General features: G+C 47.5%; 11 protein-coding genes across 11 annotated transcripts; 3 read left to right on the forward strand and 8 right to left on the reverse strand.

Annotated features, from left to right (window-relative positions):
- The first annotated feature begins 465 nt into the window (after window positions 1-465).
- BDW43DRAFT_281560 (uncharacterized protein) lies at window positions 466-923 on the forward strand. Its single transcript, XM_032042513.1, has one exon. It carries the CDS (start codon window positions 533-535, stop codon window positions 758-760), a length of 228 nt encoding a protein of 75 aa, XP_031898591.1. The 5' UTR covers window positions 466-532; the 3' UTR covers window positions 761-923.
- Window positions 924-1188: 265 nt separating this feature from the next.
- Window positions 1189-1617, reverse strand: BDW43DRAFT_312679 (uncharacterized protein; the record flags this gene model as incomplete). The annotated part of the gene is made up of 2 exons (XM_032047412.1): window positions 1189-1499; window positions 1551-1617. 2 exons carry the CDS (start codon window positions 1615-1617, stop codon window positions 1189-1191), a joined length of 378 nt encoding a protein of 125 aa, XP_031898592.1.
- Window positions 1618-1677: 60 nt separating this feature from the next.
- Window positions 1678-2010, reverse strand: BDW43DRAFT_281561 (uncharacterized protein). The gene has a single exon (XM_032042514.1). The coding sequence runs from the start codon at window positions 1907-1909 to the stop codon at window positions 1718-1720; it is 192 nt and encodes a 63-aa protein (XP_031898593.1). The 5' UTR covers window positions 1910-2010; the 3' UTR covers window positions 1678-1717.
- Window positions 2011-4973: 2963 nt separating this feature from the next.
- pyrG (orotidine-5'-phosphate decarboxylase pyrG) lies at window positions 4974-10133 on the reverse strand (the record flags this gene model as incomplete). The annotated part of the gene is made up of 13 exons (XM_032045052.1): window positions 4974-5650; window positions 5716-5944; window positions 6659-6835; window positions 6957-7075; window positions 7908-8683; window positions 8723-8878; window positions 9050-9286; window positions 9320-9491; window positions 9525-9615; window positions 9730-9777; window positions 9808-9927; window positions 9958-9980; window positions 10025-10133. The coding sequence occupies 13 exons, from the start codon at window positions 10131-10133 to the stop codon at window positions 4974-4976; spliced, it is 2934 nt and encodes a 977-aa protein (XP_031898594.1).
- Window positions 10134-10846: 713 nt separating this feature from the next.
- On the reverse strand, window positions 10847-12993 carry BDW43DRAFT_320609 (ankyrin repeat domain-containing protein; the record flags this gene model as incomplete). The annotated part of the gene is made up of 5 exons (XM_032049109.1): window positions 10847-12018; window positions 12071-12575; window positions 12606-12660; window positions 12695-12822; window positions 12954-12993. 5 exons carry the CDS (start codon window positions 12991-12993, stop codon window positions 10881-10883), a joined length of 1866 nt encoding a protein of 621 aa, XP_031898595.1. The 3' UTR covers window positions 10847-10880.
- Window positions 12994-13749: 756 nt separating this feature from the next.
- BDW43DRAFT_281568 (uncharacterized protein) lies at window positions 13750-15191 on the reverse strand. The gene is made up of 2 exons (XM_032042515.1): window positions 15095-15191; window positions 13750-15033 (listed from the first exon to the last, which is right to left on the reverse strand). Exon 2 carries the CDS (start codon window positions 14714-14716, stop codon window positions 14498-14500), a length of 219 nt encoding a protein of 72 aa, XP_031898596.1. The 5' UTR covers window positions 14717-15033; window positions 15095-15191; the 3' UTR covers window positions 13750-14497.
- Window positions 15192-15483: 292 nt separating this feature from the next.
- On the reverse strand, window positions 15484-17183 carry BDW43DRAFT_312684 (putative diacylglycerol O-acyltransferase (DgaT); the record flags this gene model as incomplete). The annotated part of the gene is made up of 4 exons (XM_032047413.1): window positions 15484-15686; window positions 15742-16744; window positions 16806-16846; window positions 16910-17183. The coding sequence occupies 4 exons, from the start codon at window positions 17181-17183 to the stop codon at window positions 15484-15486; spliced, it is 1521 nt and encodes a 506-aa protein (XP_031898597.1).
- Window positions 17184-17812: 629 nt separating this feature from the next.
- Window positions 17813-19888, forward strand: BDW43DRAFT_312685 (WD40 repeat domain-containing protein; the record flags this gene model as incomplete). The annotated part of the gene is made up of 3 exons (XM_032047414.1): window positions 17813-17906; window positions 18004-18392; window positions 18470-19888. 3 exons carry the CDS (start codon window positions 17813-17815, stop codon window positions 19886-19888), a joined length of 1902 nt encoding a protein of 633 aa, XP_031898598.1.
- A 142-nt stretch (window positions 19889-20030) lies between these two features.
- Window positions 20031-20737, reverse strand: BDW43DRAFT_132985 (uncharacterized protein). Its single transcript, XM_032038209.1, has 2 exons — window positions 20358-20737; window positions 20031-20294 (listed from the first exon to the last, which is right to left on the reverse strand). Exons 1-2 carry the CDS (start codon window positions 20645-20647, stop codon window positions 20174-20176), a joined length of 411 nt encoding a protein of 136 aa, XP_031898599.1. The 5' UTR covers window positions 20648-20737; the 3' UTR covers window positions 20031-20173.
- Window positions 20738-20878: 141 nt separating this feature from the next.
- On the forward strand, window positions 20879-23397 carry pex8 (putative peroxisomal membrane protein Pex17). Its single transcript, XM_032038211.1, has 4 exons — window positions 20879-21093; window positions 21169-22166; window positions 22226-22674; window positions 22726-23397. The coding sequence occupies exons 1-4, from the start codon at window positions 21020-21022 to the stop codon at window positions 23281-23283; spliced, it is 2079 nt and encodes a 692-aa protein (XP_031898600.1). The 5' UTR covers window positions 20879-21019; the 3' UTR covers window positions 23284-23397.
- BDW43DRAFT_132993 (protein-S-isoprenylcysteine carboxyl O-methyltransferase) lies at window positions 23217-24544 on the reverse strand. The gene is made up of 2 exons (XM_032038210.1): window positions 23612-24544; window positions 23217-23547 (listed from the first exon to the last, which is right to left on the reverse strand). Exons 1-2 carry the CDS (start codon window positions 24384-24386, stop codon window positions 23459-23461), a joined length of 864 nt encoding a protein of 287 aa, XP_031898601.1. The 5' UTR covers window positions 24387-24544; the 3' UTR covers window positions 23217-23458.
- Between the last annotated feature and the right edge of the window lie 99 nt (window positions 24545-24643).

The raw sequence follows: 24643 nt of genomic DNA on the forward strand, positions 1-24643 counted from the left end.
GTCTTAGAAACCCTCTCTCTGGTTGTCTCCCTTGCCCTATGGCTTAGTTGTAGCTCAGCATACCTGCTGAGGGCCAGGAAATGTTAAGACATCGATTTAAAAAGGCATGCTGGCACGCTCTAAGTTGAAATCCCTGTACGAGAACCTCAATTTGATGGGCAGCATCCTGAGTAATATAATGATCTCTGCTAATGCTCCTCTCACTTTCTTCAAGGGCTCGACGATACCACTAATAGGCATCTTTGCATCTCCCCATGAGATAGAAATTACGCTCAATTTCATAAACGCTCAATAGTGTATCTTCATGATTATCGCCAAGGGTCCTCTCACGGCCTTCTGAAGCCCGTTGGTGTCACTTGATGGACTCGTCATACTTTCCTGCTTCCCCCATGTTGTAGGCAATGTTGGAAGTAGTCCATAATTTATCTTCATGGTTTTCTCTCAGAGCCTTCTCACTTCCTTCAAGTGCTCGCTGATTCCACTGGAAGGCTGCATCATATTTCCCTGCACTGCCTAAAGCCATCGTAATATCATGGATGCTCTACAAAGTATCTCCATGGTCCTTTTCAAGTACCCTCTCATACCCTTCACTAGCTCGGGTGTACTATTGGGCTGCCTCGCCATATCTCTTGTGTCAGACAAAGCGGCCCCAATCTTAAAGATAGTCCACAAGGCTTGTTCATTGTCTTCGCCAACTGATCTGATCATGCTGCTCACCGTTTTCTGGGACCACTCGAGAGCTCCGGCTATTCCATCTTGAAGGAAAAAGTTGTCCGCAACATTCCATGCCGCGTTTGTTGTGAGTGGGCGACCTTCACATTTCTTAAGGACAGCTCGTAGGTGAGGATAAAGCCGAAACTTAAATGTAGAGTAACTCAGATATGGGCCCTCTTTTTTCTGACTTAGCGCGTGTTGGACAAGGTACAGGGCTTCCTTAGAAATCGTTTTCTTCCCATCAATGAATAGGCGCTGTTGGGGCCCAGTAATGGAAAAGTGGATGAATGTGAATGGAATCAGGTGACACGGAAAAGTCGACCAAAGAATAGGATGATAGTATATTCATCAGGCTACGAGTAGATTTCCCTAAAAGAGTAGACAGTAAGAACATATTCCCTACAGGTGGATCTTGTGCTTATTTATTTATCGGAATCTTTCAGAAATGGGAAGATTCCCTCAATTATACCATGATCAGAATGAAATCCACATAGAAGAAAGCAGTTCGCTGGCCTCCGGACTTTCTCGCTCAATTTTTTGATACGATACTTCCCAAGTGGTGAGCACAGTCTCATTTCGATAATCCCATATGGCTACAGGCCTCCTGTATTGCAAAAGCCTAGCAGCGTTTATATGAAACTCTTGGATATAGTTCCGTAACCTATCCGAGTGTGCCTGTGAGCCTGTCACAGCCTTAGTTTTCCGGACTGCAATGTACGCTCCTGCTTGCTCGAGCGCGAGTGGGTAATCGCCAAGGAGTTGAAGAAGATCATGTACAACCTTCCCTAGAATAACAGTCAGCGTATTGAAAACAGGCTTTAGTATTATGTACAAACCATCAATATCTCCCTCTTTGATTCCAGAGCTACTTGCCAATAAGAGGCTACCCTCTTCAGAGGTCATACCTGGGATTTCCAAGCTTTTCCAGTAACTAGCCACGTCTCTTCGCCTGTTTGTGATAAGAATGCTCCCGGTTGATATCTTTGGTATATAAGGCCTGATGTCAAGCAACCCACATATCATCGAAGTTATCGAAGATCAAAAGCCAATCATCATTTCCTGGGATCATGAGCCACTTTACTAACAAATGAGCCGCCACTGTGCTCGCCTGCTCGGTATTTGGTATGCATTTCTTTCTGAGACTGCCAAATTCCTGTCTCTTGTCACTTGTGTGTGAAGTTACCTGGCTCACCATGTCCGTTCAATATGGCAAAACCTCTCTAGCAACATCTGAAAAGCTTTGTTGTAGTCTGGCTTCCTGGAGGCATCAATCCAGAATACTGCGGTGCACGCTTTGTGATATTGATGCGCATATTCAACCGCTATCAGTGTCTTTTCAATTCCCCCTCTACTCGGGAGTATAGAGAGCAACAATGTATTGCTTTTGCCGGAACGAACCACTGTTTATGTGATGGTGTGCGTGATTCAAAGGAGGACCGCGACCTGTAAACATTTCATTCCACGAATATGGAAGCTGGAATGGGACGAAAATCCGGTCCTTCTTATCGGTGGCACTGCCGATTGATGGTATTGTGACACGATGCACTTGGTTTACCGTAATCAGCAACATGCTAAAGCTTTAGTAGAAGCGCAACACTAAACACTAATGGGCGACATGCTGTGCATACCTAAATTAGTAGCGAAATGAACTGCATCCGTGAAAGGATTAAGAAAGCGACGAAAGTTGGGGTCCTCCTCCGATTAAAATTTATTCAGCCCTTGACGATCGGTCTCTAGGAAAACAGATTTGGCCTGGTGGAGATTTCCAGAGCGTCTATCAACAGTCTTTCTACTCCCTTTAGCGACTTCCAAGGGGAAAAAAGAAACCTTTAGTCAAGAACTTACTGGTCCTAACAGAGCGTTTAAGAGCCTTTCGGCGCCCATCTCCAAAACGTTGCATACAAATGGTAGTGGTCGGAGAGTGGATTGTGGATTTTGAAAATTTTTGACGAATTCTGCGTTTAGCGTCCTGATATAGAGAGAATCTGGTTCCATGTATCGTAGTAGGTGGGCAGAGGAGCCACGCCAATAAGCTGTCAACGATAAGACGGAGGCAAAGATTGAGGCAGGGCCACCACGATGAGGGACCCCCATAACCATGGACATATTTGATCCTGACCTTATGAAGACCTTCAACATCTTCAAGTATCATTTCAGCACGATCATCAAACTCCATGAGTGCGGCATGCGTATCCCATCGTGACGCATGATTCACCTGGATGACCCTGTTATTTTCGATGCCCCTAACTGGCGGCAGGATGTCTTTCAGCCACTGTATTTGGATTTGGGCCTGCTTTGTACATCCATGCATTAGACGCGTTCGATCCTAACCCATGAATGGCATATACACTAAAGGAGGATGAGCGAGGCTAGAAGGCTGAGGAGTATCCCCCAGGTAACCGAAAGGCAGAGAATAGCCCATAGGAGGTATTGTCTCGTGGAGACATATTCGAATGTCAATGAAGCAAACACCAGCAAGTCGCCGTGCAAAGCACGCTAGAAAATAAGACCGCCCAATATTCCAGGTCTGGCTTCCAGATCCATAGGGCGACAAAAAGCGCTATTACCATAAAACAGACAAGGTGCATCACCGGACATCGGGCTCTATTCTCCTCCGCAGGCGGGGATTTAAATGCAAGGCTGAGTCTCACTGTTTGCTTTTTCCGACAAAAGTACAGGCAAGAAAATCCGACTCAGTTCTAATTTCGTTTCAACAAGATGTACATTTCATTAGTCTTCCTATATGGCTAACCCAGCCATTCCCCAGTATCCTGCGCCCTTAACGCGGATCATGTAATAACAGTGGAAGTACCAGACAAATTAGATCTTTCAGCTGAAAGAGATAGCGACCTCGAAAACCGCCAAGGCTACATCCCCGGAGAACCTCTTGTGTCTCTTGAGCCTCGCGAGGTTGAATTCTTCTCCGACGAACTCTCGACCCCGTTGTTAGATACGCTCTACCCCCGTATTTGGTTGGGAGCGAAGAGAGATGGTGGCCACATCTATCCCCTTCGCCAGCAACGGATTAAAGGGAGAACAATCACTGTTGCAGAAGATATCAAATTTCACGTGGTAAAGCGGTAAAATATATGTCAAACCGATACCGCTTTCCCTGCTAAACCACGCTATCTGGCAAACATATCTCAAGACCTCAAGAGAGCGCGTGGGAAGAAGGTGAGAATCACTCGAGAGCACTCGGGTTTCTACGATTCATACGCACATCTTGTCAAACGCGGTATAGATTTCATCCTTCCGAAAGAAGCTCACCTCATCCCCGCTGAGATAGACTGGATTCGGTGGTTACAGTTCCTCGTCCATTTGCGGAACATTGATGACCATGACGTTGCTAAGAGATAACACTATGGTCAACATCGCATGTCACGATTACAATGGCTCGTTCGAATCTTTCGGCTAAGGGCTGAGAGTACAAATTGGTTCTATGAGGTGCCATACTGGACGGTCACCTCATATGTGGAGCAAGCCACTGCTCGTTCGCTCATTCTCTTTGCCAGTCTGTCGGCTGTACTCTCCTCAATGCAGGTCCTGGTCTCAATCCCAGTTGCTGACTACGTGTTCGTCAGTCAGAATGCTTCGCACGTCACAGCAGTAGCTTGGGTATTCGCCGTGGCAGTATTGGTGACAGCTCTAGCCATTTGGATATTTATTGTTCTGATGCCGCTTATTGTGTGAGCCCGGCAGCTCTTGTGGGCCTTGCGCAACTCCAGTATAACTCCGGGCCCGCCTTGTTGATCTACTAAATATAGAAGTTGGGCCCAAGGTTCGAAGGGGGTTCAAACGTACAAAATATACCCGGTGGACACACTGCCATCCCGATCAGAGCAGAAACTAGGCCCATTTCGGAAAAGGGCAGATAGCCCGAACCTCGCCCCTCACATGAGGTTTGTAGAAATGTCAGACGATTTGAGAGACACTCTCTTTAGATCTTTGGTCTCTCCCTGAACAGCCTCCGGTCTATCTGCGGAGGACTTGAGTATTGATTGAACTGCGCGAAGTGGTTTCGACAACACAGGCTCATGTGATCTTGTTGAAGGTGTAGTAGTGTCATTAAGTAGGCAGGTGCGAGGCTGAATCTTGCTAGGTTGGGTAATCCTTACCTGAATGGAAAGGTGGTTCCATAGACTTTTGTAGAGTATTTAGAACGTCTACCGTAGAAAGACAGTTGACTTTCCACGGGTTTTCAGGTTTATTATTTACATCATACTTGAGACATGAAGCTATATATAGAGCTCACTCCATACTTATTGTGCACCAACACGCTTCAGGTATGCATCCCATCCCTCCTTCTGGTACCGTTGCGCCGCCTCTACCGGATCAGGGGCAGCGTAGATTCCTCGGCCGGCGATGATGAAGTCCGCACCGCGTCCGATGGCCGACTCAGGAGTCTGGTATTGCTGTCCCAGCTTATCACCCTTCGATGAAAGATTGACACCTGTCGTGAAGACAACGAAGTCCTCTTCATCCGACGGCGAACTAACCTCAGACTTAACCTCGCCCAGGTGACGGGTCGAGACAAATCCCATCACAAAGTTCTTATACTTCCGAGCATAATCAACCGAGGAGGTAGTATATTGACCGGTAGCTAAAGATCCCTTAGACGTCATCTCAGCTAGGATCAAAAGACCCCTCTCGGAGCCGTAGGGGAAGTCTTCAGCCGCGGCAGTCTGGGCAAGCGCTTCAACGATGCCCTCACCAGGCAGGACACTGCAGTTGATAATGTGAGCCCACTCAGAGATACGCAAGGCACCACCATGGTACTGCTTCTGGACTGTATTTCCGATATCGATGAACTTGCGGTCTTCGAAGATGAGGAAATTGTGTTTCTCGGCGAGGGCCTTCAAGCCGGTGATAGTTTCTTCGCTGAAGTCGGAAAGGATATCGATGTGAGTCTTGATCACAGCAATGTACGGGCCGAGTCCTGTCATACATTCCACCATTAATCATCACTAGATCATATGTAAGTGGCATCCCCGGTGCGCGTACGGTCAGCCAAATCCAGCAACTCTTTGGTGGTTGTCACGTCGGCCGACACGGTGACGTTAGACTTTTTGGCCTCAGCGATCTCGAATAGTTTCTGTACTAAAGCATTGGGGTGTTTATTGGCACGTGCGCTGTAGGTCAATTGCGACTTGGAAGACATGTTGGCGATGGAGGGGTACCGCGGGGTTCTGCGAAGATTGTAAGCAACGAATGAGGAGCGGTTGAAATATGCCTATTCAGTGGGCCAGGTTTCCAGACCTTTAATGATTAGATAAAATGATCAAAGATCAAAATGATTATATCAATTTTGTGGGATGGAGGAAGGAAATAAAGCGTAGAATGATCGCCGCAAAAATTTGAGATGGATCTATGGAAGGGAACAGTCATACTAGCCACAGGCGGAAGAGCTTGTGGGGTTAGCCACAAGCGTCATCTTAACACTAAACACAGATCAGCACCGTCACATGTTGATAAGATTAGGGCCTATCGTTAGGGTACTGCTCATGCGGGGAGATAGAAGATAAATAGGATGGATTCTAATCGCTTTGAAAATCTTTATCGGAGCGAGGTAGAGGATTTTATAAATCTTTATAGATTCCCAAATAGCCAACGAGGACTAATATTTCAACTGGGGGCTACTACACTAAAGCTTCCTGAGACACTAGAATTTCATATGGAAACATTAGGTATTCACTGCGAGATTTAGATCAGTATAGTGTCCCTAGCAGGTTAGAAGACACCCATTCACAAGCCAGGCGATGGGCACCTAGTTTTTCAATTGCGACTCATCTCCTCTCAAAGCCATAGCAACAAGTTCAACACTATCAACCATAATAATGTCAATGCCAACAGCAGCTTGAACCTGTGAAGTGGCCGTGTTAGCTGTTGAACAACTTCTATGTCTCGAGATAGAACCATTTCTAAGTATCAGATTTATGAAACCTACCTTTGCATTCTCTGGTATGTTGTTCTGAAACCCATAGGATCCACAAATCAACCCCGATCGCTGAACGTACCTGACCAGCCTGGGACACATTACTAGCGCTTCGGATGCAAACACAATACCAGACAGATTCCACCGTTTTGAAAACTGAACAGCGGATTGTATGCTTCTGGCCCTCATCTCTAGGTCCGTAATTGGAGGTTTGCCAACGTTTGTGATGAACACGACGGGGCATGGATCGCCGAGAGTATGCAAATTTCAGGAGTGAATGAGGACAGAATGATATTCCGCTTTCTGCTACCAGAACAGAACAGAACAGATTCTCCAATACTTTATCGATGAAAGTGTTTATTCCAATAGCCACGGGCGCTACACCTGCATCTGTTGCTTCATGAAGTCTGGGGTACTTTTTATCGGTACCTTATCAGTCCTGATTATCAAAATTTGGAAATCTCCATAGATGCAGCTAGCGTACTTATCCCAATGTTGAAACTGATTGACTCAGGCAAATTCCCAAGTAGCTCCTCTACCGTCGTGAAGGAGTTTTGGATAAAGTCGCCTCTGGTATTAGGTTTAAATTCTTTGTTAATGAAGTCAACGGTATATTTCATTCTGTGACGGATCTCCTTACTCCTCTCTTGTAGCCTCTTGTTAATGACCGTGAGCGGGGCTTGTCTCGACTATCCTGAGTGGGCATAGCCTGCATGTTTGCTTCTCCAAGTACTGATACAGGGTCACCTCGTGATATCTGGATATTGCTTGCGTGCATGAACTTTGTCCAGTCAGAATCAGGAAGAAAAGTCACCTGGAATACTAACCTGGAATACTAACCTGCTCAATATTCAGGTCATGAATAGAAATATCAGTACCCGACTCACTCAGAGAAAAGTCATGGTATATGATAGGAACCAGGTCTCTTGTTAACTACACATCTAGCAGGGTTTAGTGAACGTGTCAAGCCATTCGGGAGACAATTTTGTTACCAAACTACTCCAGTTGTTAGAAATGTTTGCTGTAGAAACCAGACAGATCTTACCTCAACAATTGTGGCACCTTGTTTCGCAGCCGAAAGGAATGACTAGGCCCCATGTTAGGTAGGCAAAGCTCGACTATAGTAGATCCAGAAGTCTGCGTACCTCTACATTGTTTTCTCCTAGTTGGAGATAGTTGCGGCTGGCTGTGTTTTGTTCAAGGCCTGGACACACGTAATACGACCATAATACAGAAGTATGGATGGCAGTGCATCACATACCTCTGTGGCCAACTAGTTGAATGCCTCCTTCAGCGTTAAGGGGTTTTACCAAGGACCCAGCTTGATGGAATATTGGCTTAGCGATAACGAAAGTAAAAGTGACTTTGCCCATAACACTCAGTGTATCCTTCCTAAGAATAGGAATGGTGCGCTCTCTAATAAGACTTTCACGGTTCTCTCCAAAACAGTCGCTGAGGCTTCCTATCAGAGCAGTACCACCTCCCAAAGGATCACATCCCTTTGATTTCATAGACGTAGTATCGAATAACTTGAAAGATATCCAGGCACTGTCGGGATTTGTAACTGGGAAACCGAAAGGCTCGTTAACCATTTCAGTCAAGAACGGGAGTTCTATAGATTGGCTTGCACAGGCCCCCTCTGAGACTGAGATCTCAATTGACAAGCCAGCATACATGTACATCGGCTCCAGAGAGTGATTTAACAGTTCAACAGCACTGACCTGCTTTCCTGCTCCTAGGGCGCCCGGATTGACAACTACATAGTGACAATCCGTTCGAAAATGCATATCAACTCGAATATTGGACTTCGTAGATAGGCTAGCCGGCCCTCCAAGTGTATCTTCTGTGCCCAATGATTCAAGCATCTCAGCCAAAGCTATATGCCCTCTTAATGCCGCATGCTCCTTTGCAATCCATCCATCATAGTCATTAATGCTTTGTTTGGCTCCCGCCTTCAAGAGAAGCTTTACCACAGCCTGATGGCCCTCTACGCATGCAATGAATAGAGGAGTCCAGCCATGTACAGGCTCTGGGATACTAAGCAGCGGAAATTTTCCATTTTTAAGAAGGAGTTACGCGTATTTTTCATGTCCACTGCGAGCCGCCACATAAAGAGCCGTTTCTCCGTGACTAGTTTCGCCATGAAAATCTAGAGGATACTTGACCAGCAGGTGAACGATGTCGTCGTACTGATATTTTATCGCAATGACAAGAGGATCGTTCAGAATGTTCCTTAAAGTGCGATCCCCGATATAAGAGCAGTCAAGAAAATTTCCATGCCCGCTGCATGATTTTAAATTACTGCATAATGCAATGGCGTACATCGTTCAGAGTCCGGCGATACGATTAGAAATGCAGGACACTCCTTGCCCCAGTTCCAAGACAGGTCCAAGATTGATTCACAGATAATCGATAGGCCGTAAATTGCAGTGTAAATGGTGTGGAAGACGCCCCAATGCATCCTTTGCTAGTAAGGTATCTTTTCCACTGAGCCCAAGTTGCTCAACAGCGGAAAGGATCAGTTTGTTCCCAGGCTCACCACAGGCTTCTTTAGAAAAGCAATGAGAGCGTAGTTCTGTCCTAGTGCGCTCTGCTGATATTGTATCCCGACCGGAGGTAATAATCATTCGATTTAAGTGTCTGTGGTCCGGTGCAATGTCATATTTAGGAAACATTCGTGAAAGTAAAAGATTAGCAGAATTACTAGAACGATATACCACTGATCGCTCTGCTAGATCCCGGAAAATTTGCTGGAACCGCGATTTTGTTATAGTGTCATTTGAGTACGTCTCATCCAAGAGCGTTTTCAATTCTGAATCATCGTTTTTGACCGCACAACACAAATCTTTGAAAGGGTCACAGGAAGAGGGTGGTTGACTGAAGAACATTTCCAGACAGAAAGACTTAGCTGCCAAGTAAAGCTTCTTATCGGAGCGGATTTGGATAATACTAGCATGATGTCGCTCAGACTTCCGATATACTTTAGCCATAATACATCGCGGTCAGCCTTCGACTTAACCCATTTAGCTTTAGGATCCTCAAGAGTCTCTCCGTTTAAGTGGCAAAAATTTCTCAATCGTGACATATATTCTCTGGATTGCTTCTTTGTTCACTCGGTAATACCGTTGCAGCTTTTCTGAGTCATCGCGGAGTTCTAGCACGGCTTTGAGGAGGCTCTCCAGTTCATGACAATTGCTATCCTTTTCTGCTGACAAGATGTTCGCTTCAGGTGCCAATTCGCCGCAAATCAACTCTTCCTTTCGTCTCAGGAGATCATAGGTCTCATGGTGGAAGCGACTAAAGGAATCAACATTACATTCAAGGTTGGTATATACTTCAACAAACAATGTCAATGACGGTTTTCAGGATTAAGGAGACCAGTAGCGGGCCTGTGAAGTCTGGTCGGCTTTCTGTAGCGCCCACAGTTTTGATAGCATTGCTTAGTAGCCTTTTCAGTGAGGGTTAAGGCACATAGAATGGCGCCCATTCCGGCACTTGGTGCCAGTGGTAATTCAGGCCGAATCGCATGGTCAGCTTCTCCAAGTGGAGTACTGAGTAAGACGTAATATTTGAGGGTTGCCTAGTAACAAAAGACCATTATTGAAGCCAGTTTACACATGAAATGTCGGCATCTCGGCAAACTGATAAAATTACATGTGCTTTTACGGCTCCGTGGGGCGAAGAGTGCTTTATACTATAACAGGGACTATTTACGGCTGCATTAGTACCTATATTACTAGCCCAACCACGTCCCCGCGCCAACTTCCTATTAAGTCGCAAGCTAGTTTCATGGCGCTAAAATGTCGAAATAGGCAAATCCGCACTGCCATTAGGCATGCTAGCATGTACCGATTGTAATTCCCATGAGTGCGAGACAACAGTTGAAGTGCGAATTGAAGTCCACCAAGTAACAGCTTGTGGGTTTGAGTAATACATACAGACTACTATGTAAATACACACGATCGACAAATAGTAGGATAGGGGCCACCTGAGAGTAATTTATTATTTGTCATATTACAGTAGCAGCTATACGATCCTTTGCACAGTAATTCGAATATCCATGTAAATACACTGGCATTGCGGGGCGCGCTATAAGTAACTCCTGACTCCTGGGCGATTAACTGTACCAAATAAACTAAGCAAGGTTTCATGAAAGACATAAGAGGTATTCTTAGGTGGCCGAATAGGCAGTGCTGTATTGTAGCTTCCTGCAAGAGGCCGCTAGCTTGAGGCGTTAACGAACAAGATGATGCTTCTCCAAGATTGCATCATCCTCTGCGGAAAGGGGAAGGCGCTCAAATACATCGCAAAAACTTTCGTTGGAACTGCAAGCGCTGTTGGGATCATGGTCTACCCCTCCGAAGTCGACATTATGCGAAGGGAAGCAAGAGAGGATCCCAGGCTTAAGAGGGCCATCTGACCTCTGCTCTTGGCTTGGCACGTAGTTTATTACACCCAATAGATCGTCAAAGGCCATAGCGAGATCATCGGTCAAATCAAGGCGCTGCCGTAGATTATTCCCAGAGCTCCCAAGTGTATATTGCCGGGCATTCTTTCTGAAATGATCTGTCGCCTCTAAAATAAGAATCGTCTCGATACCAGCATATAGTGCTGCTATCTGGAGAAGATGGGGTCCCTTAAGGCGCGGACAAGTAGAGTATTCATGCCACCGATCAAGGATTAGTCGTAACACATTGTGATTATTATAGGCGATTGCAGTAGTCAAGGAGGTTGACCCGTCAGCCGAAATAGCATTGATATCCGCTCCGTATTCCATTAATAACATAGCAAAACTAGCGTTATCAGTCCGAGCTGCGTGGATAAGCGAGGCTCTTCCATCTGTTACACTAGCATCCACGTCCGCTCCGAAGTCAAGGAGAGTTTTCAATAGCAAAACATCTGTGGCATTGCGAGCTGCGCAATTCAAAGGACTACCCTTCCTCTCCTCATTTGGATAGGGGAAGTAGGTGTGCGCTCCGGCTTCCAATAGCAAACGAACGACAACAGTGCGGCCTTGAGATGCAGCATTCGATAAGGGACCGGACAATTGAACATCCATAATATTTGGATAAGCACTGTGGCCTAGCAATGTGACAACGGCTCGGTGATCTCCTTGTGCAGCTGCCCAAGCCAGAGGTGTATGTCCCATTGCATCTCTCGCTTTTATATCATCAGAATTTAGAATGATCTCATCTTCCAGGCTCGATAAAGATAGACCCAGAACGATTTTGTGTGTCTTTGTGAATCCTGCCTCATCTATGAAATCTTCCAGATAACCATTCTTCGTTATTGCGCGAAGAGCATCTACTGCAGTATCGGAAAATCCACCTTCGAGAAGGAAATAGCATGCTTTGTTCCTAGGGTTGTTGCCGCTAGCAGCGATTGGGTTTGTAGTCTGAATCTGCTCTTACTTGTATTAAAAACTTGCATGTCTCATACTGTTTTCCATAAAGGGCCCATCGAAGAACCGAATAGCCTCGAGTAGCGCTTACATCACGGGGAGAAGCCAAGCCATTCTCGAAAAGATACTTCAGCCCCTCGATGTCACCGTGCAAGGCATAGCTGACACATTGTGCTGTGTCTGGCACCCTCCTAAGTGTATTAAGCTGTAGCAGGGTTCCTATGTTGGGCTGACATCCCACTTGCACCCTCACGATCGATGATGACAAGAATCCCAAAGGAAACCAATATTCTATACAGACTTGACTCGCGCGCGACTTTTTCCATGCCTGGAAGTCGCATTTGGGGCTGAAGAATGGCAGCCCTGAGTATCCAACAAAGAGACGCCCAAGGACACGGCTTAGGAGCGCAGAGCTGGTTGATTTCTGCTGTAAATGACATGCGTATGGGCAACCCGACCGACAAGCTACGACGAATGGTGTGCCACGAACGCCCATCCCTTCAGAGCGTGTCATATTCGCGTGAGTCCCTTGCTTAGTCGCCGGAGATCGTCACCTACGAGTAGGAGGGGCGTTGTACAATGACCCTATCTGCTTGAACTGGCTAGCTTGGGACTTGGTCCGCTTGGACCTGTAACATCTCCTCGACCCCGGCTATGCGCTCATTAACGGCAGCCATTCCAGTCGTAAAGCTTTCCTTGAAGATGGTCTGCTCGTGCGATGACTGCAATGTGGCTGCAGAGATAGCCTCCACGTCAAGGCGGATTTTCGTCTTGTCTATATCCAGTTAGTCACAAAACATGTTATCCCAAGTTTCATATGAGTTTCTGTTATGCAAAATCACAATGCTACGTCATGAACTAGTTAGAAGCACCAAGCATTATGTTTAGATTCGACTGTTCCGATACCTTCCTGGACATCTGAAGCCTGCCTTGTTCTTTTCGCCATGCGTGTGCTTTGAAGATGGGGCTCCGAGAAGCCTGGCAAGCGGCGGTCAGCTGAGTGACAATATCTTTAATTTCGTGCAGTTTTCCTTCTGCTCGCTCTAACGGGAGCGGAATAATTGGCAAGCTGCTTTCAGGAAGGCAAGCTCGGTCCTCTATAATTAGTGAACCTGGAGGAGGATGAAATTGAGATCAGCGACCTCGTTATTCACCGCATGAAGCCGACCCGATCAACTTTGGCAAAGCGAGCTTTGAGGGTTCCTAGGTACTCGACTGGTCTTATCCTCGGGGAAGAGGCTTGGAGTATCGCATTCAGTCACTTATTACTAGCAGTATTAGCCGCCGACAGACCCGCAGCATACTTGCTTTCTTTCCCCTCTATAGGTGTCTGCCATTGTTCCACCTATACATGTCGCCCATCACGACCCGGAAGTTTGCAGGTCTAGTTTTCTTTACGTACTCCAGGTTAGCGGAGGGAATTGATATTCTAGGCGTACAAGAGTATTTAATATTTTTTAGACGAGGGCCTTGTGACTTGCCCCTTCACAGTTTCAGCGGCTTTCGTAACATCCTGCTCTCTTATTCCATCGGCGGCTCTACCAATAGCCTAAAGCCTTCGCTGCCGCTTCTTCAAGTCGACGCGCCTCACTGGTCTAATTGTCAAGTGTTGATAAGACGCGAACAAAGTTTTTGGTTTACTGTATAAAATGCCTTTCTTTTGAATAAGGGGTCTTATCGGGTTTGGACTAGAGCTTTGTAGTAAATGCCCTAAGAAAAACCAGTAAGCTAGCCCTGGACTAATAGGAAAGCAGACTCAGTTGCCCGGGAAGATCATCTATTGGCATCCTTCAGTTTGATTCTGCTCAGGTGGCCCGTGGCCGTGCTTGTATCGGGGCTATTCGTCAACCTACTTGTGACTATTAGTATATACTATTACTACTAGATTTCTACGTACTGCTCATATAAAATTGTCTTTTTCATATCCCACAGAAGCTCCATAATTGCCAGCGTCTACCTGCAATCTCTATCTTTTCCGACAATATATACGAAGGCGCCCATCTAGAATTCCAAATTATGTGTGATTATTATAGAATTTTCAAACATACCCCTCTGGCATCGATCTAACACACTCGACGTTTCCGATAAGTGCCGCTTTAGGCGCCCTGTAGCAGGCGCCCTGTAGCAGACGCCTTAACTGAGACTGTATTGGTAGCGCCTGAAGACAGGTCGCTCAACTTTCAATGTCCGTAATCAGGCGCCTCACGATGAGAATCGGTGAGATACTTCCCTCACTCAACCCTCAGATGACTCTTAAGAGCTAACGCAGAGACAGCGCCTCTATATATTCTTCAGCTGAGAAAAGGGCTAATATTTAGCATTTCACATTGAAATTATTGTATACAGACTGTTATACATTTAGATGAAACACGCAAGAAGGCGTCAACCCACTGGTTCACAAGCATTAAAAGTAGCGCTCTGCCACGATCCAGTTTTTCAGATACAACATCCTAGAAAGAGATCAAGTCCTTGCCCACGCCGAATACACTCAACCCCCACAAAGCACCCTGTACAAACCAGAAGAGCATTCCTTGGTACCTTCCCTTACCCTGCGGCTTACCCGAGTACACATAGCCGTACAGGTAGAGCGAGCGAGTCACGAACCAAAAGGCACCGAGACCAGTAGCCAGCTGGGGGTACTTCAGACCCGCAACCAGGGTGAAAAGCATGGTCTGGGAAGCATTTTCGAGGAAGTTGGCATGTGCGCGTTGAGCGCAGTTGAATTGTTCAGCTTTGGGCTGTGGAGAAAGATCCCGTTAGTTAGAAGCAAGGTTACTTATCTTACATCTGTGCGACTGTTTATCCCGAAAGTAGCGTCGATTACAAAAGGGGTGGAAGTGGGGGCCTCACGTTCGACTTGCACTGTTCCACAGTCGCATATGTGTGAGGATAGGGAACCTTGGCTTCCTTACGAAGACCTGAGACAATCATCCCATGGACAAAGCTGAGCACAGGGATAGCTCCAAGCGCAACGCCAATGACGGCACTAGAAATTCATAGTCAATCAAACGCGATCTTGTCGCAACCGGGATGGGGATAACAATTACCCATAGTTCTCGGGGATAGCAATCGCGACCATTGTAAAATTTTGTATTCAGCGTGGACTATCGATTGTTCTTTTTGGTTGTTCATGGAGGAGCAGTGAGATCTAGAGAGGTATAAATAGCGTTGATTTCTTGACGTCAGGAAGCCGGAAAAGCGGCTTTCCATCCGGAGCACCGACGAACCGAGAGCCGTTATAAATCTAGTGGGTTCTACAACACGAAGCAATCTGACATAGATCAACAACCAATCAAAGGTGCATCGTGAGTGAAGGCATCCATATGAAATACGTGTGGTCTTCTGTCAGCAACTATGTCTGATTCAAGAAAACGAACGTGGTCAATTGAGCATTCTATCTACAATCATTCTATATACTAAAACACAATATCTATCCTTAGGTCATTCTGCTAACGCTCCCATACTTCGCCTGCCAGGCAAAAAAATACAGCAAGGCGCCCAAAGGCTGTCCAACCAGACAAAAGCTGACCCAAAATATTGAATTCCCAATGACTTTTCCGGAGGGGTCTTTCATCTTCTCCAGTGGGGTGGTGGCCATGATCAGTGGCAGTTGGAACAACATCCCAAAGAGTGCGACGCCTTGATATCGATTAGCTTAGAACAACCATGCATAGGGATGCGCGATTCTTGTTACCTATCAGATTATGGGTGGGGATCCCCACGAGCAGTTCATGCAGAAGAGCCGAAACAACAAAGACAACAGTGCTTGCTGTGAGTGGACTATATCCTCGTCCGATCAAAGGCGAATACACATGCCTCTTCATGAAGAGATAGACAGGCCTATTCCAGGATCGCCAGTATACGCCAAGACTGGAACTGTTCCACCAGTCGAGATAGAATTCACGGTCTCCGAACCGCATCACTTCAGCAAGGGCATTCAAGAATGACTGGAATATGGCAAAAAAGCCAGCAAGCCAGATAATGAGGGAGATGGTGGATAGCTTCATCACCCGCTCCAGAATAGATGCAATGTCCAGAACAGCGATTTTGTCAATCGAGTTTCGCAAAACTGGAGCAGCGTACTGGGCCGAGAGAAGCCAGATAAAGACAGACAAACTTAAGAATTCGAACATGCGCTTGCCGACAAACGACCATCTGATCTCTGGTGACCTGGGATAAACAGGCTGGTAAACTAGTGTAGGTGCTAGCCAAAAGTACACCAAGTTCCCCAGTGTGACGTTCCTTGGATAAGGGCACGAAGAATAAATCTCAGGAAGGGCAGACTCCACAGGTGGATTTAGCATCGCCTCGCGTAGATCACGATTGGTGAATGCATAGGACCAATTTTTGAGCGCCACAATGATCGCATGGACTTCGCAGAGCGTCCCGATCCCCGGGTGGTGGACATAATAATATACAACATAGCTGGTTACTGCTAGATTGAGCAGGGTATTGAGGATATGGAAAGATAAGGCGAATCGCCAAATAGTTCGGAATTCACGCTGTTCACGCTCGCCCTGCTCAGCTGATTTATCCTTTTTGTTTCGGCCAACAGTTTCTTTAGCCCGACTTGCTGCGGCCAATTCAAGGATATACGCGATAAAAAGCTGACAAGGAACAAGGGCAAAAAGCATTGAGCCAAGTACAACATCTTGTTTTCGGTAGTCATGGCATCTAATGCAAATGAGGACACCGTACTATGCGAAGAAATGTTAGCTGCTTCAACCAAATGGTGGTCAGTTCGACAATAACACTTACTTTCATGAAATTCTCAATAATCAGTCGGAGATTCATTGCCACTAGTCCAGTAGAGAGATATTAATTCCGTCGATCACTAATTTATCCCACACAAATGTGCTTACCTAGTACGATCACCATGAGATTTCGGAACCCGAGGAAACTAGTCGGAACGTTGGATTCTCGGCTTAAACTCGAATGTTGCAACTTCGAGTGGTAGGCAGCTACATGTCGATACTTGCTCCTCCTCTTTCCTTTGGTCGCTCCGCTAGCCTCGCCGGGAGGAAGCGAAGTCTCAGTGCGAGGTGAACCATTCATGGCCTTAGACGATGAGGACGATACCACGCCGTGGAATCTAACATCGCTGCTTGACGCAGATGCCTGAGCGGTAACACTCATCTTCATATAATCGCGGAGAATCTCGGTAGTAGTCCACAATGATCACACAATGACCTAAAATAAGGAGATAGAACTACGCAAGGGTTGGGAACGTGGCGTGAAAGTGACGGGTTGGATTGAAGTCAATTGCGGGGGGATAGCTTAGAAGAGTGACAGGATAACAATCCCAGCGGCCGGATCAGAGAACGGTCAATCATGTCAGGACAATTCAGGATATTTATAGCAAGAAAACAATGAGACAACCCAGGAACAACACAGCGGGGCTGACAAGAAATGCATTGCAACGGTGTTTGAAGCAAAGGCCTCTGAGGCGACCGGGGGTTGAGAGAGCCGTTTGGTGCTAATCATTACTTGCTAGTGTTCCGCGGCCAATGATAATCACCCGCCGCGCGCTCGGCCCAAAGTCAACTTGCATTTTATCAACCACGAAAGACTCTATCCACTCCGCCAGCCGCATGCACATTACTAGTATGGAAGGGCCGTTCTAGCTGAAATCCTTGTCACCTTATTGAAGGGTTCTTGTTTGTCATTCGCCCCCGCTTGTCTGTCGTCCCGTCAATGGTCGCAAACTTCGCCGCATCACCCACCGTGAGCTTCTTTCACCTGACAACCCGAGTCGCTTGCTTGTGATGGCCTTTTATGACGAACCTGGGGGTGACTCCCAGCCATTTGGAAGACCTCAAAAGCCCTATGAAGGTGGAATCGTAGGACCACGACGACCACGTAGGTTTCACACTCTTTCTCTCCTCCTTTTCTCCCTTTTTTGTTGCTCTGTACCCCGGCCGACCATTGTGGAAGACTAACAGCTTCAATTCAACAGGACTTGTTACCGATTATGGATCGTCGCTCATACAGTGGATGCGCACACGGCGCCCAAGATATAAAGGTGGTCATCGAATGGAGATAGAGAGACCGAGTGCAAGCTACGTAGTTGATGTAAACAGCTACACCCTGTGTGAAAACCTCGCGGAGACAAAGCCGTCGGCTAACTCCTTTTTCTCTACGCAGATGTTGCCTCCATTAGCACGAGTCCATTGTCCTGCAGATACCATACCCGTGCGACACCTGCACCAATCCATTGGAAAGTCGAAAAAGCCGATCACAGTCATACGATGGACCCCGGAAGGGAGGCGCTTGTTGACGGGTGGACACACTGGAGAGTTCATGTTATGGAACGGGACAGCATTCAATTTTGAGACCGTGATGGATGTATGTTTTTCCTCCCTATTTTCTTTCATTTGCCCCTGTCGGTGGCTTGGTTAGAATCGTCCTAACCATTTCAATAGGCACATTATGATCAACTACAAGCAGGAGTAACTTCTTTGGCATGGTCCCACAGCCATGATTGGTTAATTTCAGGAGGACAAAGGGGTGATGTGAAATATTGGCGGCCTAATTTTAATAATGTTGAGACTATTGATGACGCACACCACGATGCGGTTCGAGATCTTGCGTGGTCTCCTAGCGATACGAAGTTCCTATCTGCTTCGGACGATACGACTTTGAAGATATTCGATTTCACCTCGAGAACCGCCGATACTGTCCTTACCGGTCATAATTGGGATGTCAAATCATGCGATTGGCACCCCACGAAGGGACTCTTAGTCTCTGGCTCAAAAGACCACCAGGTCAAGTTCTGGGATCCTCGCACGGCGAGATGTTTAACGACGCTTCATAGCCACAAGAACACAGTAACTGCGACAAGGTTTTCACGTGTGAATCAAAACCTTCTCGCGACATCATCTCGTGACCAGACAGCAAGGGTTTTCGATCTACGTATGATGCGGGACATATGTATTCTTCGAGGACATGAGAAGCCCGTTTCGTCCCTCACGTGGCACCCTATCCACAGTTCGCTTATATCGACAGGGAGCGAAGACGGCTCGCTGTACCATTACCTTTTGGATGAGCCCAACGTGCCCTCCGGACAGATTCCTACCATAGCACCTTACGACAGCCCAGATCCTGCGAATACGCCGGCACAAGTCATCTATCCTGCGCATCGGATCCAGTACGCACATGGCGCTACTATTTGGTCATTGGATTGGCATCCACTGGGCCATATACTTGCGTCGGGCTCTAAAGATAACTTTACTCGATTCTGGTCTCGAGCAAGACCGGGAGAGACTAGCTACATGAAAGACAGGTTCCACATTGGGGAGGAAGCCGCAGAGGCCCAGGGAACATGGAGTAGGGGCTTTGGAAGGAGACAAATGCGTGAGGAGGAAGAACAAGAATTGCAGGATGAAGCCGAGAGTCTTATTGATCAGAGACAGCCTGCCGGCTCCGGTCTTCCCGGAATACAAATTGCACCTCCTGGCAGTGCGCCTCACCAAGACGGGTTGGGTTCACAACTACTACCAGGCATCGGCGCTCCTCAACCACCACCAGGCCCACCGGCTGGTATGCCTTCGTCCATGCCCCAGATGGACCCCAGCCGCTTGGCCGCGCTTTTGTCAACCCAAGCACCCCCCCAACCAAATATTATTCCCAACACCGGATTGCCTGGATTTCCCATGCTTCCTGCCCTTTCAGGAACGCCACCCGCAAATGTTGACCTTGCGGAGCTACAAAAGCAGCTCATGTCACAGGGTATTCCACTACCACAAAATTTCGCCCCTCAACACTTTTCCCAATTGCCGGGCACCGGAGGTCTCCCTGGTTTGCAGGGTAGCGGTACACCTGACAATTCCTATGGTAGATGACGTTCATACTTTGAGAGTTTGGCTAGGGACAACTGGCGTAATGGCAGATAGCTGGTTTGGGTTTCTGATAGCATTTGCATACGTTTGAAGATGATCAAATATTTCCCTCGGCTGTATCATAAATCGGTATTTGAAGGATTTTCGATTCGTTCGATAGCGAGCAAAAATTGCATGCACAGTGTATCGCGGTTTGCGTGTACCAATTCCAGAACTTGAGGCGTGTTTCAATCATCAGATCCCTAAAGGTAGCATAGCTCGAAAGTATATTCCTTCACTCCATACCATTCACAGTCCGCCTTGCATGGGAAAACTGGATAAGATAAGGACCAACACGTTGATGCCGCCCCATATCATGGGGATCCACGTCGACATCCTAAAATTGCCAGCCTCATAGACAGAACCCAGGCTGCTTCCAGTCTTAGCGTTCATAGTTCATGTACCACTCTTGTAGAGCTTGATTCATACTTACACTAAACCAATGATACTTCCTGCTAAAAGTGCCTCTAGTCCTGCTATAATACCGTATACCAGTGGAATAGCTATACAGATCCTCCAGCTTCGGCCTTGCATTGACAAAGCCCAAGCCGCCACCGCCAAATGGCTTGCCAGGTAGAATATCAGGGTCCAGAAGAGCGTAAACCGCCATATGTCGCGAGTAAAGTAGAGATAGTAGACGGCGGCATTTGGTCGCGGGAAGGGATCATAGAGCGATGGGAACGCCGGCGTCTGATAGTTGATTGGGACTCGGTTGTCCGTCATTTGTCCTTACAAAGGCTATCGCCTTGTCAACAGGGGCCGCTGTATGAGAGGAATCTAACTACCATGGTCCCTAGGTAGCGCAGTGGGTACGAGCTAAGGCTTAGTGGTACTAGGTGTAAAATGAGCATGTAGCCAATGTGACCACGGAAAGTTCTAATGCAGGCCGTAGCTCGGAGCTATGGCCTGTTTGCATTGTTTGCCCACCCCCTCCCAACCTCGGCAGGTGATCCGGGGTCCTCCGCGGTAACTGATAGCGCTGGGAACCTTGTCGTTGCCTGCAACTACCGAAAACGACAGTCTTCGCCAGGAGTTGTTGCATTTTGATTTTCTCATGTTCCCTGATCCTTAAGTCAGGTGTCCATATATTCCAAGATGGCAACGGCACGCTCTTTAGGCGCTCTATTACGATCGCTCCAATCCCCATCTGAACTCCATGATGCTTTTGCGTATGATAACACCCGCTCTGATTGTCTGGGCGATTATTTTATTTGGCTTCGACTGACCTGACACTCGTCTCCCAGCTTGCTCCCCACGGCAACCGGCCTCTTATCCGTACTCGCAAACCCTCTAAATATCAGTTTACTTGCGTCGCAATTGCTTGTCGCCCCCGCTATATGGGATCATGCAGTCGACCTCCACGCTTGCCGGAAAATACTCAGTGTATTCCACACAGCAGCCATGGCAATCATCCGGAATGAAGAGTCGGACGACCCTAGGATACCATACACCAAACCAGTTAAAATAGAACGAGAAGCATGGGTTAAAGCAGTCGTCAATGGAGCGGACGAGAAGTCTCCGCGTTGGAGGCATCTGCTCTTAATTGGGGGGATCTTGCTGGGGTTTGAAGGACAAGATAGGCAAGGATTGCCTCTGAGTGTTCGTAAAAAGCTTGAATCCGCTTTGGTGACTGCCGCGCAGCTGGCTATTGAAGAGCTAGATCCTCACAACAAGATCGATGGCCTTTGTATCACCATGGTCTTGAATTATACATTTCAGTTGCTGTCCGACTTTGAGAGAAGCAAGATCAACTACGATCGACTATTGCCGGTAATGATAGATGCCACATATTCTTCGCCGGAGGGTCTCGAGGCAGGGTACTTCCTAGGGACAATTGATAAAGATATTGTTGAAGCACCGGGGAAGCGCTTCCAATGGTCATTAGAATCTGATACTTTCGTCCGCGTGACGGCGATTTCCTCTAGCCCCCTCATCTCGGCGCTAGGGCCACTGTCCCGGCTTATTGCACATGCGGTTGAAAATACGCAGGACCCAGGGCTCGTTGCGCGGTCGGTTGATCACATTGCGGATTTTGTCCGCACCTTGATGGTACAATGGCGCCAGAACAAGTTATCGGAGATCGACAGAGCTGAGGAAGCGGAGTTCCTGGACGCAGAATCATTGAAGACAACTATCCCAAGCTTATGGAAACTACTTCGCAACTGCTTATATTCGATCGTCATTGTTCTTAGAGCTATCCTAGGAAGAGTCATTAACGATCCTATTTTGGCTGCGAACAGAAGTCAGTGTCATTATGCAAGCTATAGCAGTCATTATCTGCATCAGCTAACCATGTTCTAGGTGCGCCTTTCTTATCGATGCAAGCGCTTCACATACTTCGCAACCTGTATTTTATCACGTCGCGTGTTGGCCAAAACACCTCCTCTCAACATATGTTTGTTACCTTAACAGCAGTGGATATTCTCGCGCAATATCCGGATTTAAGTGAGAACTTCTTGAAAAGCATCAAGCCAAATGAACTCGGGCAAATACCAGCTCATCCTCTTGAGAGATGCCTTGACCTATACTTCTTGAACACGTCGGAACTCTTTACTCCCGTCTTGTCTTCGAAACTCAGCGAAGACCTTCTCATCTGTGCCGCGGTTCCTTATCTTCCAGCTGGAGGAGATAATAATCTACTTGAGATTTTTGAGGCTGCACATAGCGTGGTTCTCGCGGTGTTCGCGATACCGGGGAACGCACACGTCGCAGCCAAGCATCTTCCGTTTTATATTGACAATCTATTTGCTGTAAGTTATGTCCATCTTTTGGCGAAGGTCGTGCGCTAATCAAATCTATAGGTATTCCCTGAAAACCTGTCTATCCGCCAATTCCGCCTCGCTTTTAGGACCGTTCTCCAAGTCACCGCCCCTCCATCGCCTATTGCAAACACACAACGCCACCTGCCCTCTATCCTACTTGAAGTCCTCTATGACCGAGCACTACACGCCTCGGACAAGGTCTTGCCGCAACCGGCTGATACTGGGGCTAACTTGGAAACCAGCAAGACACCGCCACTTTCGGAGCAAGCTGCTCTCACCCTTTCCTTGATTGATGGTCTCAGCTTCCTTCGGGTTGAAGACCTAGAAGAATGGCTACCGTTGACAGCTCAATTGATCAATGCCATTCGTGATTCTGAGATGCGCACCGTCTGCGTCGAACGGTTCTGGGAAGCCCTGAGCAGTGGCGAGATGGACGTCGAGCGTGCATGCTACTGCGTGGCCTGGTGGAGCACTAAAGGTGGGCGTGAGCTTGTTCTATTTGGAAACGACGCCGGTGCTACCGAGTCGGACAACCAGGGTCCTTATATGAGCGGTGCCGTGGGGGCAGTTGCTCCAGAACGGGAGAGTAAACTTTAGATAACTTGATTATTTGTACATATTGGGATTTGCTTGAATTTTGACGTTAAAGCGCATGGCGTTCGGCGTGGCATTTGATACAACAGCAAATAATTTTCACAGCTGCGTCTTTTCTATACAAAATCCATGGCCCCGTCGCAACAATCTACTCAACATTTCAAGCACGGGGCAATGCTCAATGGATGCCTGGAATCCCCACCCAGGACCTCTTCTTATATTCAACGTAGTCATCCCCAAAAAACGCAATCAGGAATTTCTCCTCCCCTGAACACAAATCCATTAGTATCCAATAGAGACATGAACAGTCTGAGAGAAAAGCAAAACTCACGGAAAATCCGACTATAAAAGAACCTCCACAGCACTACCGCATAACCCACAAAACAGACCACATTCCCCAGCACCAGCTGCGTCCCCAATCCCCACCAGAAGAACCCAAAATAACTCGGATGACGCAGAACCGCATAGATCCCATGCGTAACCAGAGTATGGTCCTCCTTCCGCTCGACCTGCACTGTATGATTGAAGCTAATTCCCGCCTGTGCCATGGCCACCGTGCGAACAACCTGGCCGATAACCATGAGGACGAGTCCGAGCATAACTTGAACCTTTAGGCCTGGGACGGGCGATCCCCAGTTCAGGTAGGCGGCATTTGGCCAGAAGAGCTGGGCGAGGAGACATTCCACTGCGGCGGAGATGTGTGCGACATTGTATGCCCAGCCGTTCGAGGAGAGGAGGAAGGCGGAGATGTTGGCGTGACGGGTGTTGTATTCGGCTGTTACATAGTATTCGAGGAAGTGGAAGAGGGCCAGGGAGGCGAGGAAGAACGGGACACGCCAGAGGGGGGCGTTGAAGACGTGGAGGACAATGGTTAGGGAGGTGGAGAGTCCGAGAGTGGTGCCGATTAAGAACGCGCGGAGGGAGACCCCGGAGAGAGACTTCTTGCCGCCGGGGTAGTTGGAGGGGTCAAGGGTTAGTTGGGATGATTTCGTCGGCATTTTTGCTGCTGGGCAGGGGGAGGTGTGGTTGACGGAGAAGGAGGAGTTGGGAGTTATTAACTCGGGGGGGATAGTCGAGGATGGGGGTGTTGTAGTATTCTGGGCCATCTTTTTGTTGTTTGTCTGCTTGCCCGTGCCTGAGATTGACTTCGGCGGGGAGGTGACTGAAAGGAGGCGGTGGATGATTGGTACTAATGCATCATGATCTTGTACAAACCAAGTGAATAGGGATTTAACAATGGTCGAGCTCTGTGGACACTGTGAATATTGTTATAAAAACAATGTGCTCCACCTGGAGAACAATATGAGTCCGATTGCTCGCCAATAGATTTCCTTCCTGCGCTTAGTGATCAAAAGCACTACTT

This window comes from Aspergillus alliaceus, assembly GCF_009176365.1.
Source record: "Aspergillus alliaceus strain CBS 536.65 unplaced genomic scaffold BDW43scaffold_32, whole genome shotgun sequence".
Taxonomy (NCBI): Eukaryota; Fungi; Ascomycota; class Eurotiomycetes; order Eurotiales; family Aspergillaceae; genus Aspergillus; species Aspergillus alliaceus.

Excerpts from the sequence above, each read along its gene's own strand:
- BDW43DRAFT_132993 (XM_032038210.1), bottom strand. The coding sequence starts at position 24,386 with ATGGCCCAGAATACTACAACACCCCCATCCTCGACTATCCCCCCCGAG. Across the intron at positions 23,548-23,611 it reads CTTTTATAGTCGGATTTTCC|GGGAGGAGAAATTCCTGATT; the intron begins GTGAGTTTTGCT and ends ATTTGTGTTCAG.
- BDW43DRAFT_281561 (XM_032042514.1), bottom strand. The coding sequence starts at position 1,909 with ATGGTGAGCCAGGTAACTTCACACACAAGTGACAAGAGACAGGAATTT.
- BDW43DRAFT_132985 (XM_032038209.1), bottom strand. The coding sequence starts at position 20,647 with ATGACGGACAACCGAGTCCCAATCAACTATCAGACGCCGGCGTTCCCA. Across the intron at positions 20,295-20,357 it reads GGAAGTATCATTGGTTTAGT|CCTGGGTTCTGTCTATGAGG; the intron begins GTAAGTATGAAT and ends GACTGGAAGCAG.
- BDW43DRAFT_281568 (XM_032042515.1), bottom strand. The coding sequence starts at position 14,716 with ATGCTTTTCACCCTGGTTGCGGGTCTGAAGTACCCCCAGCTGGCTACT.
- pex8 (XM_032038211.1), top strand. The coding sequence starts at position 21,020 with ATGGCAACGGCACGCTCTTTAGGCGCTCTATTACGATCGCTCCAATCC. Across the intron at positions 22,167-22,225 it reads TATTTTGGCTGCGAACAGAA|GTGCGCCTTTCTTATCGATG; the intron begins GTCAGTGTCATT and ends ACCATGTTCTAG. Across the intron at positions 22,675-22,725 it reads ATATTGACAATCTATTTGCT|GTATTCCCTGAAAACCTGTC; the intron begins GTAAGTTATGTC and ends TCAAATCTATAG.
- BDW43DRAFT_281560 (XM_032042513.1), top strand. The coding sequence starts at position 533 with ATGGATGCTCTACAAAGTATCTCCATGGTCCTTTTCAAGTACCCTCTC.